General features: G+C 54.8%; 1 protein-coding gene across 1 annotated transcript in view; it reads left to right on the top strand.

The window, feature by feature from the left end:
* GRAMD2A (GRAM domain containing 2A) overlaps positions 1 to 8,755 on the top strand; it is an 11,918-nt gene extending 3,163 nt beyond the window's left edge. Inside the window, exons 3-12 of the mRNA XM_009643896.2 lie at positions 462 to 519; positions 1,947 to 2,019; positions 2,101 to 2,204; positions 2,994 to 3,092; positions 4,043 to 4,114; positions 5,280 to 5,342; positions 6,574 to 6,730; positions 7,083 to 7,182; positions 7,292 to 7,399; positions 7,898 to 8,755. Of these exons, the coding sequence (XP_009642191.1) occupies positions 462 to 519; positions 1,947 to 2,019; positions 2,101 to 2,204; positions 2,994 to 3,092; positions 4,043 to 4,114; positions 5,280 to 5,342; positions 6,574 to 6,730; positions 7,083 to 7,182; positions 7,292 to 7,399; positions 7,898 to 7,901 (838 nt within the window). The 3' untranslated portion in view covers positions 7,902 to 8,755. The remainder of the gene's footprint in view (positions 1 to 461; positions 520 to 1,946; positions 2,020 to 2,100; positions 2,205 to 2,993; positions 3,093 to 4,042; positions 4,115 to 5,279; positions 5,343 to 6,573; positions 6,731 to 7,082; positions 7,183 to 7,291; positions 7,400 to 7,897) is intronic.
* The last annotated feature ends 3,707 nt before the right edge of the window (positions 8,756 to 12,462 follow it).

The following is a 12,462-nucleotide window of genomic DNA, read 5'->3' as shown; positions in this document are numbered from 1 at the left end:
CACTGTCTTTTTGGTTTCTCCCTTCCTCTGCCTGCTTGAGGGATGTGGATGGATTCCCCCGTGCACAGCCAAAGCCAAGTCCATCCTCCTGTCCTGGTCACATTCCCAAATTCCCATTTGTGCTTTCCCTGGGGAAACCTTGACCTGGCTGAAGCTGCCTGTTGCCAGCTCCTAACCCATCCAGGATCCTTCCCCCAGTGTCAGAGTACATTTTGGGTGCAGGTGCCCCGGTGCTGGTGCCTCCACCATGGCACTTCTCCTGCAGCCATTATTTAACCTCAGCGATGTCACTGCATGCCTGATGCTAAAATAAATTGTTGAGACACCCACAGTGTGGCTTCCTGGGGTGTCTCTTTGGTCTTCTGTGTCTTGCTGCGTCTCTTCTGGCAGCACATGTGTTTTCGGGAGCAGGTGAGTGACCTGGGGCTCTTCCCTTACCTGATTATTATTTTTCCTTCTAGCCTCCACCTGAACGAAGCCCTGAAAGATGAGGACATCAAGAAATGCCACCGGGAAGTGGTAAGTCTTTGGCTTTGTGACTGAATGGGCTGGTTCGCTGTAGCCTGGCCCTGGCTGTTTGCCACAGAGGAACCTGCTCAGGGTCTCAAATGTGGGCTGCAGGAGCCAGAGGTGAAGCTGCAGTGGCGCCTGGTGCAGGGCAGAGGCTCCTGCCTGCATTTTCAGGGGAGCTGATGATGGTTTCGTGTGGCTCATGATCTGCCTTGCCAACACTTCCAGGATTTTCCGTCCAGAGCAAAGGAGAAAGTGAAAATCTTGACTGCAAGCAGCTTGATTTCTGTCTGTTTGAAGCTTTTTGGTTGTTCAAATCGTGCCCGAAGTAGAGCTTTTTCAGTCTGTCTACAAACAAGAGATGCTCTGGAAAAGGAAGGAGCGGAGGGAGAAGGCATTTTGCCTTTCCCCATGGAAAAGATGAAGGAGAAAAATATTTTGCCCATTATTCAGAGGCATCTGGGAGGGTTTGTGCTGGGTTTAGGGGATGTTTCTTGGTCAAGTCAGCCCCAGGGTGGCTCAGAGGCCATGCCACAGTCCCCCTGTGTCCCCCGAAACGCCCCTGCCGGCACCCGTCACCATCCCAGTGTTTCTCCAGGAGGTGTCTAAGCTGACCCCAGGTGATGCAGAGCCTTGATCCTCTTAGGGCCCGGCTCATCCAGTGACAGGGTGTGCGGAGCAAAGGTGACCTTGTCTTGCCTGCAAACCAGCCTCACTGCCCCAGGCCCTTCGAGCTGTGCTGGATCTCTCTACATCCTGGCAAAGCATCTCATCCTTTGGATTTTGGGTGGCAGCCGTCACTGCCGCGGGAACAGCCGTGTCCCTGGGGAGCACCCTGAGGTCCAGGGCACTGCCTCCTCCGGCACAGGGGACACAAATCTGCCAGTGCCACCTTACAAGGCTAATTGAGCAGATTTAATGCAAAGTGTTGAACTGCTTCAGAGCCTTTAACTTATATACAGAATTATTTAAGGGCGAATCCGCCGAGCCTCCCGCCGTGGCTGCTGGCAGGCTTTGAAGAGGCACCAGGAATATAAATAGCTGGATGGCGCGGCACGATGGGTGCAAAGCAAGTGTTGTCACCGTGCCCCGAATAAGGGAAAAGCTTGAGGAGGAGGAGGAGAGAAACCGCTGGGCAAAATAAATTGCCTGCGGCTGAGCTCAGGGGGAAAACCGGTTCCTTGCAGAGGCTCAGACACCTCCTTAGATATTAGGGGAAATGTTTATTTGGGAGGATGGCACAGCATTTGGGTGCTGGATCATCGGACCCTCCTCTAGCCGTTCGGTTCCGCCGTCCCCAACCTGGTGGGACCCTGCTGTGCTGGTCCCGGGTGCGGGGAGAGGGAGATATTTTTGCAGGAGGGTGGTTGGTTTTTTTGGGGGGGGTCTCCTTGTCAGCAAGGTCACTGGATAACTGTGCTTTGCTTCATTTTCAGGCCGCTAGCAAGTACAACTCCCAGTACCACAAGCTCTTCAAGGACATCCCGACGGAGGAGAGCGTGCTAAAAGGTGGGTGGCATGGCAAGGGACGGGCACAGGGGCGGCAGGATGTGGCACATGGTCTGCCATGTCCCTCTCTCCGCCTTGCAGTTTGTTCCTGCGCCCTCCAGAGAGACATCCTCATCCAGGGAAGGCTTTACATCTCCCCCAACTGGCTCTGCTTCTACGCAAACCTTTTCGGGAAGGACATCAAGGTAACGTGGGGGCCAGCTCCACCCCTGTCCTGTAGGGCTTGTAGTCCAGGCCATGCCACAGCCCACTCATCCCCTCCTGTACCCAGATACCGCCAAAATCCCCATCAAAAGCTGCCGATATGAAGGGGAGTGTGGTTGTGCCTCCCCCTCTGATCACCTGCGGCATCTGCCTGGGGAAACCAAATATTGGTTTGATTTAAAATTCCCTGATGCAAAACCTCCTACAAGCCACAGCAGCGTTTAAAGGAAGATCAAAGGTTTCGGAGGGGGAGAGTTGAATCTCTCCTGCCTTTTCTTCTTGATTTACAATCTGACGTTTCCCTATTAGTCTTGCGGCTGACAGGGATCTTGGGGAGAGACGACTTCCTTTAAAACTGGGCTGAAGAACTGAATTATTTATATCAGCTGCTTTAAGCAAATATCTGATGGAAGTACGGGGTTTCAGTGAAATTATCCTGCCATAAATTATATCCTGCCTTATTTTTAACCCTCCCTGGGTTTGCAGGGGGCTCTCGTGATGGGTCTTAGGGAGACTCACTGGACGATGCTTTCCCCTTGTCCTCGCTGTTTTGATTGAGTAGAAACTGCCTTCAGGCTGAGATTAATGTGGGGTGGATGCCATGACCTTTAATAAAAAGCAAGCTGTCTCTGGGAAATGACAAATCCCTGCGTCGCTGCTCTGCTTGGGGCATAATTATGACGCGTGTTAAATCTCCATCTTGCGAAAGAAACTCCCCGAACTTGCGCCGTGCCCGTCCCTGCCCATCCTCATGCCTTTTTGCCCTCCAGGTTGTGATCCCGGTGGTCTCCGTACAGCTGATAAAAAAGCACAAGACGGCTCGGCTGCTGCCCAATGGCTTGGCCATCACCACCAATGCCAGCAGAAAGGTAATACCGGTGCTTTGAGCATCGGTACCCGGCCTTGCTGCAGCCAGAGGATGCCCTGGTCCGAGTTGGCTGTGATTTGAGAGCAGGGAATGAAGCAGTTCCCATCCCCGGCTGACAGCGTGGGCCGGCCGGAGAGCGAGCACTGCTCTCCGTGCTGGCAGCCAGCCAGGGCAAACACTGAAGCTTTGCTTTTGTTTCTGAATTTCACTTTGTTTCTGGGCAAAGCAAAGCCCAAGTGAAACTCGTCCGAGCCTGACAAATCCCTGCTAGGCTCAAATAAAACCTTTAAACTCCTTAAATGCAAGCAGGGGAAGGGTTTGGGCCAGTGTTCAACTTGAGCTGGTGTAAAACTTGGTTAAGGGGATGAATTTCCAGCCTTTAAATCGTGTTAGGTATTGTGAGCCACAGGGAGTTGACGTAGTCCTGCTTGGCGCATCCGAGTCCTCGCCCTCCCAGGTGCTGCTTGTGGCAGTGTGTTCCTGTCTCCTCTCAGGGAGGTGGTTATTCCTGTGGGATTTTGGGAGGGGGTTATTCCTGTGGGATTTGAGCATTGGGTGGGACAAAGCAGGATTTGGGCATTCAAAGCAAGGCTGCTCTGCGCATCGCATGGGCTCTGCAAGGTGAGCGCTGCCCCATGTCGCCTCATGCTGATCTGTGGGGACATTTTTGGTTGCTCCTGGCCCCATTTGCTGACACATCCCTCTGGGCTGAGTGTGGGAGGCCCTCATGGGGACAGCAGCTGAGCGAAACTGGCCCCAAAAAAATCTGGTCCAGGTTTTAGCAGGTTGCAAAAATAGCAGCAGGGAAACTCCACAGGGAGATGCCTGTGGGGACTGCGGCTCCTGAAGGAGGGGAGATTCAAGGGTGGGATGTCTCTGCCAGTTCCCTGCCTGTGGGGAACTGGAGGATGGTGGGAATCTCTCCCTGCAGCTTCTCTCTTTCTCTTGCAGTACATCTTTGTGTCCCTTATCTCCCGCGACAGCGTCTACGATGTCCTGAGGAGAGTCTGCACGCACCTGCAGGTACCCTCCACACCATGTCAGATAGCGTTTCAATAGACACAGGCTCCCCTTCGGGCTGTGTCTTGGGGAGCAAAGCTCCTCACCATTGCCACGAAGGCTTTGGACTGCTCCCAAACCCCTTCCTGGTGCCCTGCTGCCTCTTCTTGGGAGCAAGGGACAAGAGGGGCAGGAGCCTGCTGAGAACGGCAAGGCTTCATGACACTGCTGTATCCCCACCATCCCCTCTGCCTTATGCAAGGGGCTGTCCCGCTGTCCCTGTTTCGTAGCTTGAAATGAGGGTGGCTGTTTCTTAACATGCTCTTGAGCATCCCGGCGGGCCAGAGCTCGTCCCTGGGTGTTGCGTAGGCGTCCCATCCCTGTGAGCTGCCAGTGGCCTTTTCTGGGTCACTGATGATGGAGGCAGAGCCCAGCGTTTCTGCTCTCTCCCAGGGCATGTATATGAATTATTTATAATCTGGTAGTAATACTAGTTCTGCTGCTCCGCACATAGCTGCCTTTTCCCCGGATCTAAAGTTTAAGGGAAGGAAAAATGGTATAAAGTAAAAAAAAAAAAAAAAAAAAAAATTGAGTTAACCCTGAACATGGATGGGCCATAACAGTTAAAAAAAAAAAAAAAAAAAAAAAAAAAAAAAAATTGAGTTAAGCCTGAATGGGGAAGAAATCCATCAGCCCTTGAGCTGGAGAGGAGGGTTGTGGGGACCTCCTCTTGTCCCTGCCTTTGAAGCACGTGGGAAGCAGTGCCAGAGCCCTATCCTACCTGGAAGGCTGGCTGCCGGGTGCGCTGGAGCGGTGATTTGGGTGACTCGGCCCTGTCACCGAACTGGGGAATTTATTCGTTGAAATGTGCCTGGTTCTGCCCAGATATTCCTTTTTTTTTTTTTTTTCCCTTCCAATGGTTTATCCCTCCACCGGGAGCTGAGACTGGTGCAGGAGGCCTTGGCTCAGCCACAGCCCCGCAGGGTTTTCGGCAGCGGGAAGCAGCAATGTGGTGCCTTGTCCTCTGCCAGATGCTTTTCTTCATCCCCAAAATCCCTGCTCTTGCAAATTTTAAGCAGCTGCTCTTCATAGATTCACCAGAAATGTCAAAATTCAATTTTCTGGCTCAGGTCAAAGCAGGGAGAGGTGGTGCCCCAGCCAGTAAAGCCCATTTCATTCTCCTCTTCAGGTTTCAAGTAAGAAGAGCTTGAGTTTGAAGGAGCTGACGGAGGAGCCCGACACTGTGTCACTGGTGAGGGTCAAGGCAGCTCTGGGCGAGGGAAGGACCCCCATGAACTCGTGCTGTGGGCATCCTCCCTGGCCCCCTTGGTGGGTTTAATGCCTTCCCGGCACCCTGAGGCTCAGCCAGCAGATGCTTGCAGGGAGCAGAGTTGGTCCTCTCCCCTCGCTGCCGGGAAAGGTTGCATGAGGATGCTGCCGTTGCCTTCATAGCTCATCCTCTGGGATCCTTATAGCCCAGTTTGGCAGAAACAGCCGGGTTAAGGGGACGATTTGGTCACCCATGGCTCAGCACAGGCCAATGCCCTGGCTGGTTGGTCTTGGGGTCCCTTTATACACTGAAAAACTTCAGAGTGATGTGTAAAACACTGCCACTCTGCTCCCACCAGGTGGTGCTGGTGACAGCTATCAACACGGGTAATGGGCTGTAAATATGGTTGAATTATCCAAAAACCTGTGGGATGGCTGTGACAGCTTATAGCCAGGAGGCTGGAGAGGGAAAAGGCTGCTTAACCGCAGTGTGACCAAGGGAGCATGAGGGGCCGCATCCTGCTGCCTTTGGAGCATGGCAGGGCTCAGTTCTGCCCATGGCAGCTGCGTCCCCAGCCAGCGGAATGTCCCCTCCATGAAATGTGGGTGGCCTGTCCCTGTCTCCGCTCGGTCACGAAGCTGTTGGTTCTGTGGCCATGCCAGGGACGCTGAGCAGGGGGGTGGCCCTGTGCATCAGGCTGGGCACAGGAGGTGACTAGTGGGATGCCCCCTGTGGGCTGGTGGCATCCCAGGGGTTGAATGTGCTTTTCAAGGAGTGAATTGGGAGTGATCCAGGCTGGAAGCATCTCCCGATGCTTCTGAGGGACGTAGGCCTTCGGCAGCTCCAGCCCCAGGGACCTGGGCTGTGCTGGGACTGGGATGCTGAGCCACGGGGCGGGCAAGGGGCTCTTGGAAGATGACCGGTGACTCTGCTGAGCTTAAAATCAAGGGATGGAGGAGACAGCAATTGGTATTTGGGGCAGGCATAGGGTGCATGGGCAGGTCCTTCCTTATGGCAGTAGGAACCTGTGTTCCCACCAGGTTGTTGTGGAGGACCAGCTCCCCCTTAGGATGATGTTTTGGATGTGCTGGTTGCTCAGTGGAGATGCCATAAGGTTTGGGTGCAAACCTGGCCCCACCACATCCTCGATGCTGCCGGTTTCATGGGAGAAACTGCTGCCGGCGGCACGGCTCACCTGGGGCTGTTCCTGCAGGAGGTGATTGTTCCTGAGGGCAAGTGGAGGAAGGTGTCACCCGCTTCACTGTCACTGTCATTGCCGGACGCCAACTACCAGTGCATCCACCGGACCTCTGTCAGCAGCCTGAGTACCAAGGAGAGCTCCTTCACCTCTGAGGAGCCCTTGGTTTCGGGTAAGGGTTGTGTCCGCCCCAGGGATGCGTATGTGTGCCCTGCCCCGCACACAGTGCTGGGCATAAACCTCCAAAAATGTTCATCCATCCTCCACTCTCGTGGAGGGGATTTATGCCTTGCGGATGAGCAAGGTTGAGGCTGGGAGTTGGTGATGGGGTCTTGGGAATGGGGTGGGGTGGGGTGTCCTGCCTGCAGGGTCTGAGCCCTCAGCATGCATCTGTATGAGTTGCTGTGCAGGCAGCGTTAGCCCATGGAGGAGGAATATTTGATGCTTGAAGGTTCCTGGTTGCCGGAGGAGCACGAGTGTCTCCCCAGTGTTGCCGTGCTGCTGACTCCAGGCTTGCATTTCAGAATGTGCAATAAACACCGAGGAGGAGCTGGAGGTGGAGCAAAGCTGTGTGGCAGAGCTGAGACCTTCCGACTACCAGCTCCTGAAGATCTTCATCGTGCTGTAAGTGTGCCGAGGCTGGCTGCAGCGGGGTGGGGTTGGGGGTCTACGCTGGGAACATCCCTCTCAACCACTGACCGCTGAGCGCTTGTGCTTGTTCCTCTACTCCCAGCATCTGCCTCCTGGTTGTGTCTTCCTCATACCTGGCATTTCGCATCTTCCGTCTGGAGCAGCAGCTCTGCTCTCTGAACCGGGACTACCTCTCCCGCGGGCACAGGAGGTGAGGGACCCTTAGGGACACTTTACTGCAGGTAGGTCACATCACGAGTGGAGGACCCGAGGGATGAGGTGCAAAGGCTCTGCTCCATGATATGTCCCAGGGATGCTTTGTTCCTTATCCTGTGTCTGCTGTTGGGGTGGCTGACAGCAGACCCCAAAGTGCCATCCCTGTGCAGTAGATGATTCCATCAACTGGTGGTTTGAGCGACTGGGAAAAGCTCTGCCATTCCTGGGGCTTTTAGCCCTTGGGGAAAGGTTTCCTTGTGGGTTTGGGGCTGGTTCCCTGGTTATGGGAAGCACCGGGGCATCTCGGTGGAGCTGGGCTGCGCCCTGGGGCTAATGTGACTGCGGGCATCAGCAAGGGATGGATGGGAGTGGGTTCCCTTGGGTTGGGGACATCAGGGGGTGTCCCTCCTCATGCCCCTGAGCCTGGGCACTGGGCTGGGGTACAGTGCCCCCATGGCCACTTGCCCCCTCTTAGCCCCCTCTCTCCTTGCAGGTGACTGTTACCCCCAGCGCTGGCAGAGGATGGATGCCAAATGCCGAGACAATGCCCCCCTGCAAACGGATCCCGGAGCTGCATCCTCCTGGCCATGGCTGTTGCACGTGGCCTGGCTTTCCCTCAGCTGGTAAAATGGGACCAAGTATCTTCTCTCTTCCTACTGGCACCCACTCCTGGTGGTACCACCCAGCTGGCTCACAGCCACTGGTGCCAACTCCCTGTCCCACTGGAAACCCATTTTCTCCCTGGGATGCTGCTGTGCCGTAGCACCGGATGACAACTTGGGGCTGCTGAGCAGTTGGACCTCCCCTTAGCACTTGCTGCTAAAACGGGTGCCAGTTTTTATACCAGACTTGGGTTTTTCTTGTTAAAAGAAGACCTTAGGCTCGCCAAGAACCCCCAGAAATGTGGGATGAGTTACTGCTGCTGCTCCGGGTGAAGCCCGGGCAGTGGCTCTGGGCTCAACCCACCTGTTTGTCCCCCTCTCAGTACCCATGGGGCCACGTCTGGAGGAATGGCCCCAACCCCGAGGGTTTGAGGGGATGGGGAGAAAGGGGCTACCAGCCCTGTTGGGGCATAATCTATCCCAGCACCCAAGGGTGGGGATGCAATCCAGGGCTCCCCCAGCACCGCTGGGCTCTGTACCAGCCCCCATCCCATCTCTCCTGGAGCACTGGGGCATCCTAGGGGGGTGTGTGTGTGTGCATCTGTGTCCCTGCAAAGCACTTTAGGGTCCCCCAGACCAGACGTCCTTGCTGGGGACCTCACCTGGGAACGGTGCTGGACCAGGGCTTTGTTAGCCCCCTTTGCCTCGTTAAGACACCCTCAAAGGAGCCCACAGCTGGCACCAGTGAACGTCCCAGATCGCAATGTGTCCGTGTCCTGGTTTGTGTTAACCTTGTCGCTGTGCGGAGCCAAGTGCTGCAGGATTTATCCCGCGGCCTCCTCTGGGAGCACGCTGGTGATACCTGTGTGATTTATTTTGGTTTTCTTTCCTGTTTTTTTGGGAACTACAAGTGCTGATGGGGCCAAATCCCCGCAACCTGGAGAAGAGCTCGCTGTTCCCTCCAGGCTCAGAACAGCTTTTAAATGAAAAATAAAACCAGGATTTTCTAGCATGTCCCTGCCTGCTGCCAGCATCCTTGCAGTGGTGCTGGGCTGCAAGCCCTGAAATGGGATACCCCAGAATCTGGCCTGTTCCCGTGCCCCTTTGCTGGCCACATCCTGGGGCTGTGTGCCCCTGCCCCGGTGTCGCACCCCATGGGGCAGGGCAGGGGGGATGCTGCGGGGTCCAGCACCACCGGGATGCCGGTGGGTGCTCAGCATTGTTTCTCCAGCACTTTGTCACCCTGGCCATGTTTGGGAGACATGTTTGGATGGGCCAGGCCTAGGGGATGGGGAGGTTTCTTCACTAGGTGGCAGCAGAGCCTGCGATGTGACACTCAAGCTGGTGGCAGGGCCACCCTGGGGACAGCGGGTGCCTGGGGTGGGTGCTGAGCTGCAGCCCCATCCTGCCGGGGTGGACAGGGTGAGCCTTCCTCCTCCCCTTCTCCTCCTCCTCCCTGACCATCCGCAACCCGAATCCCCCCTGCTAGCCTGGTCCATGCAGCAAAATGCATGAAAAAGGGTAAAAAGTGTGAAAACGGCCCAACTTGAAAGCCACAGCAGAGGTGGCGTTGGCTAAGTGGGGGCTGGGGTGGTGTCACCCCGTTTTTTTGGGGGGAGATTTAGCACCCTGGGGTGCTGGGGGGGGGGCATTTGTGTGGTTTGGCCACGTTTCTGGACAATCGAAGCTGCTGCTTCAAAGCCCCGGCGTTACGGGGCTGTCAGAGCCTTTGATTTTGTGGGTGACCTGGTGGGTGAAAGGTGCCATCCCGCTGCTGCCCCGTCTCCGCCAGCGACTTGCCTAGCTTGTTTTGCCGGTGTAGCTGCTGAAAATGGGTTTGGGGTTGTTTTTCTTCCAAAACCAAGTTGGTGCTCAGTGGGTTCAACCTCAAAGCGGGCCTTGTGGCCCCAAAAAATGAGTTTAGAGGTTTAGGATTGGAGTGGTTTTTCGGTCTCGTGTGCCCAACCTGGTGGTTTTTGAGTGCTCTGCAGAACGCAGTACAAAATACTGTCCCTGTGCCGAGCTCGGGCCAGGTGTGTGACAGTGGTGATGGCCACCTTGGCTTAAAGCCACCCAGACGGCTGATGCAGAGGAGATTTGCAGGAGCCCCCGGTGTGGTTTGGGGGGTCCCTGCTGCCAGGAGATGGGTGCAAGGCTCCGGTTTTGTTTTCCAGCCGGTTTTTGCCTGCCTGGTTGTGTGTGTTTGCTCTCCCGGCAACGCCCTGCTTGAGCTTATTTGCTTTTCTTTGTGTAAAGAAATGCTACATAAAAGCTTTGGGTGCAGGACATGTCCCTGGGTGCTCACCTTGCTGGCGCAGCCCTGCCCCATCCCTTGGGGACAGGGACAAGGAGCACGGGGTGCCCTCTGGATGAGCACAGCCCCTGCCCTTGCGTTCTCCCCCCTCCCCCTGCCCCGTGCTTCCCTGGTCTGACCCACCATCCTGCCTTCCTACCTCCCCTCTGCCCACGCTCCTCCCCAGCCCAAATCGACCCCTAAAAATACTGTTAGGAGATTAAATCAGCCCATATGGCTTCCTCGCTGTGGCACAAGGCGCTGGTGGAGTTGTCCCCAGGCTCGCTGGCTCTCCAAGAGCCGATTCCTGCTCTGTTTCACCCACTGCAGGGTGCAGAGCGGCTGCACAGCCGCTGCGAGACCCAAGGCTCTGCCTGCAAGTTGCAGCCGCAGACATCATCGCACAAGAAACAGTGGGGCAGCGGGAGCCACCGCTTGTTAGCAGGTACCTACACACGCAAAAAAAAGGGACGATAGTGACAAGCACACGGTTTTGGTTTGAGTTTTATTCCAGACCCGGGAGAAAGGCAGCCTCCCGCGGTGGCAGCGACGTCGCTCCGGCGAAGCCCCATGTGAATCCCCTTTGGTGAGCGGCCTGATGCCATTTCAGCTCCATTGGAGCAGTGGAAGGGGTTTTCCGGGGATGCCCTGGCCCATCTGGGTAGCTGAGGAAGGAGGGGAAGGACCCTGACCCTCATTTTGCCCCTCCACTGCCTGCATGTGCGTGCTTGGGTGTCTCAAGAGAGCCTGGGCTGTGGGTATTTACCTTCCTCTCAGCAACAAGGGAAGTTTAAGACCTTACTACGGTTCATCGCCCTCGGTGCTGTGCTGGTATGCGCAACAATTGGGTGAAAAGCTCTGGGTTCAAAATAATCCTTCCCCCTTTTCCGAGGGTTGTATTTAAGCTGGATTTCCCTGATGCAGTTGGCGCGCTGGGGTGCGGTTGCTCTGCTAGACACCACCTGAGCAACCTCCTCTTTGCTTCTCACGAGGCTAGAGATTACTTCTTACCCTGCAATGGCATCTCATGTTAATTTTTTATGTTCCCCACTGCTAAGCCTGTCTTTTAATGAGAGGATCTGCTCTGAGATCCCAGCCATCATCCGGCAGAGGAGGAAACGTGTCTTGAGTAGAAGTGGATTAAGGACTTCTTGGGCTTCAAGGAGACTGCGGTTATCTTTGGCTTTTATACATCCAGCTCTGTCCTTTTGTTCTCCCTGGTGTGTTTTTTATGTTGAGTAACAGAACTGGTTTTGTGCTAGAGGAAGCAGCAACCGCCTTGTACTCTCTGAGCACTAACGAGGGTTCAGGAGCGCTGACAAACCCTCCCCGAACGGAGACGACCTCAAATTGTAATGAAAAAAAAACCAACTTCAAAGAGTGAGTGTCACTTTTAATCTCAATTAAGTTTCCTTTCCTAGGATGGGGTTTTTCAGCTTCCTATTAATCTTCCAGCAGCTCAGAGTCAGGTTTTAATTTAAGCAATTTAATAATAATTAAATAATAACTCAGTAAGAGCAAGCAGGGATGGGGGACAAAAAAAAAAGCTATCGCTGTACAGCCTAGGAGCACCTATCTGAAGAAAAACAATTTCCTTTTTTCCCCGCTCTTTAATTAATCGTAGCATTTCCTTTGGAGTCTCATCTTTTGACATCGACATCTCGGCATCATGTGTTCAGGGGTAGAAAAATCCTTGCTGCTAAAACCTAGACTGCTCAAGTACCACTAGTGGGAGGCACAAATTAGAAATAGCTGAGGTAAAGCATTTGGGGGCTTGGTTTTAAAGGGCATTTGCTAAACCTGGCTTGGCAATGCCTGTAGCCAATTAAAGCCACCTAACGAGGGTGCGTTGCCTGCTGGGCAAAGGGGGAGAGGTGTCTTTTGCCACAGCAGTTAGTGTAAAAATTCACCATCGAGAGGCGGATTTCTTTGAAAGCAAAGTGACTTTTGTTGTTAGAGGTTCAAAGGCCAGGGATTTCCAGAGGGGACTAAGGCTTTTCCAGGAGGGAATGGGGTGTTTGGGGGGGTGTAGCCATGCTGGAGGGGTTACATTCTTCTTCTTTGGGACGATCCTGCACATGGGCATCTCCCTCAGGCACTGGGGGTGCTGCCTCGCGGACGGGGAAGGCAGGTTTTTTTTTTGGGGGGGGGGGGGGGGGGGGG

Source organism: Egretta garzetta, unplaced genomic scaffold, assembly GCF_000687185.1.
Source record: "Egretta garzetta isolate BGI_Z169 unplaced genomic scaffold, ASM68718v1 scaffold287, whole genome shotgun sequence".
In the NCBI taxonomy this organism is placed as follows: Eukaryota; Metazoa; Chordata; class Aves; order Pelecaniformes; family Ardeidae; genus Egretta; species Egretta garzetta.
Note: the sequence above shows the minus strand (reverse complement) of the source record. Positions and strands in the feature narration are given on the sequence as shown.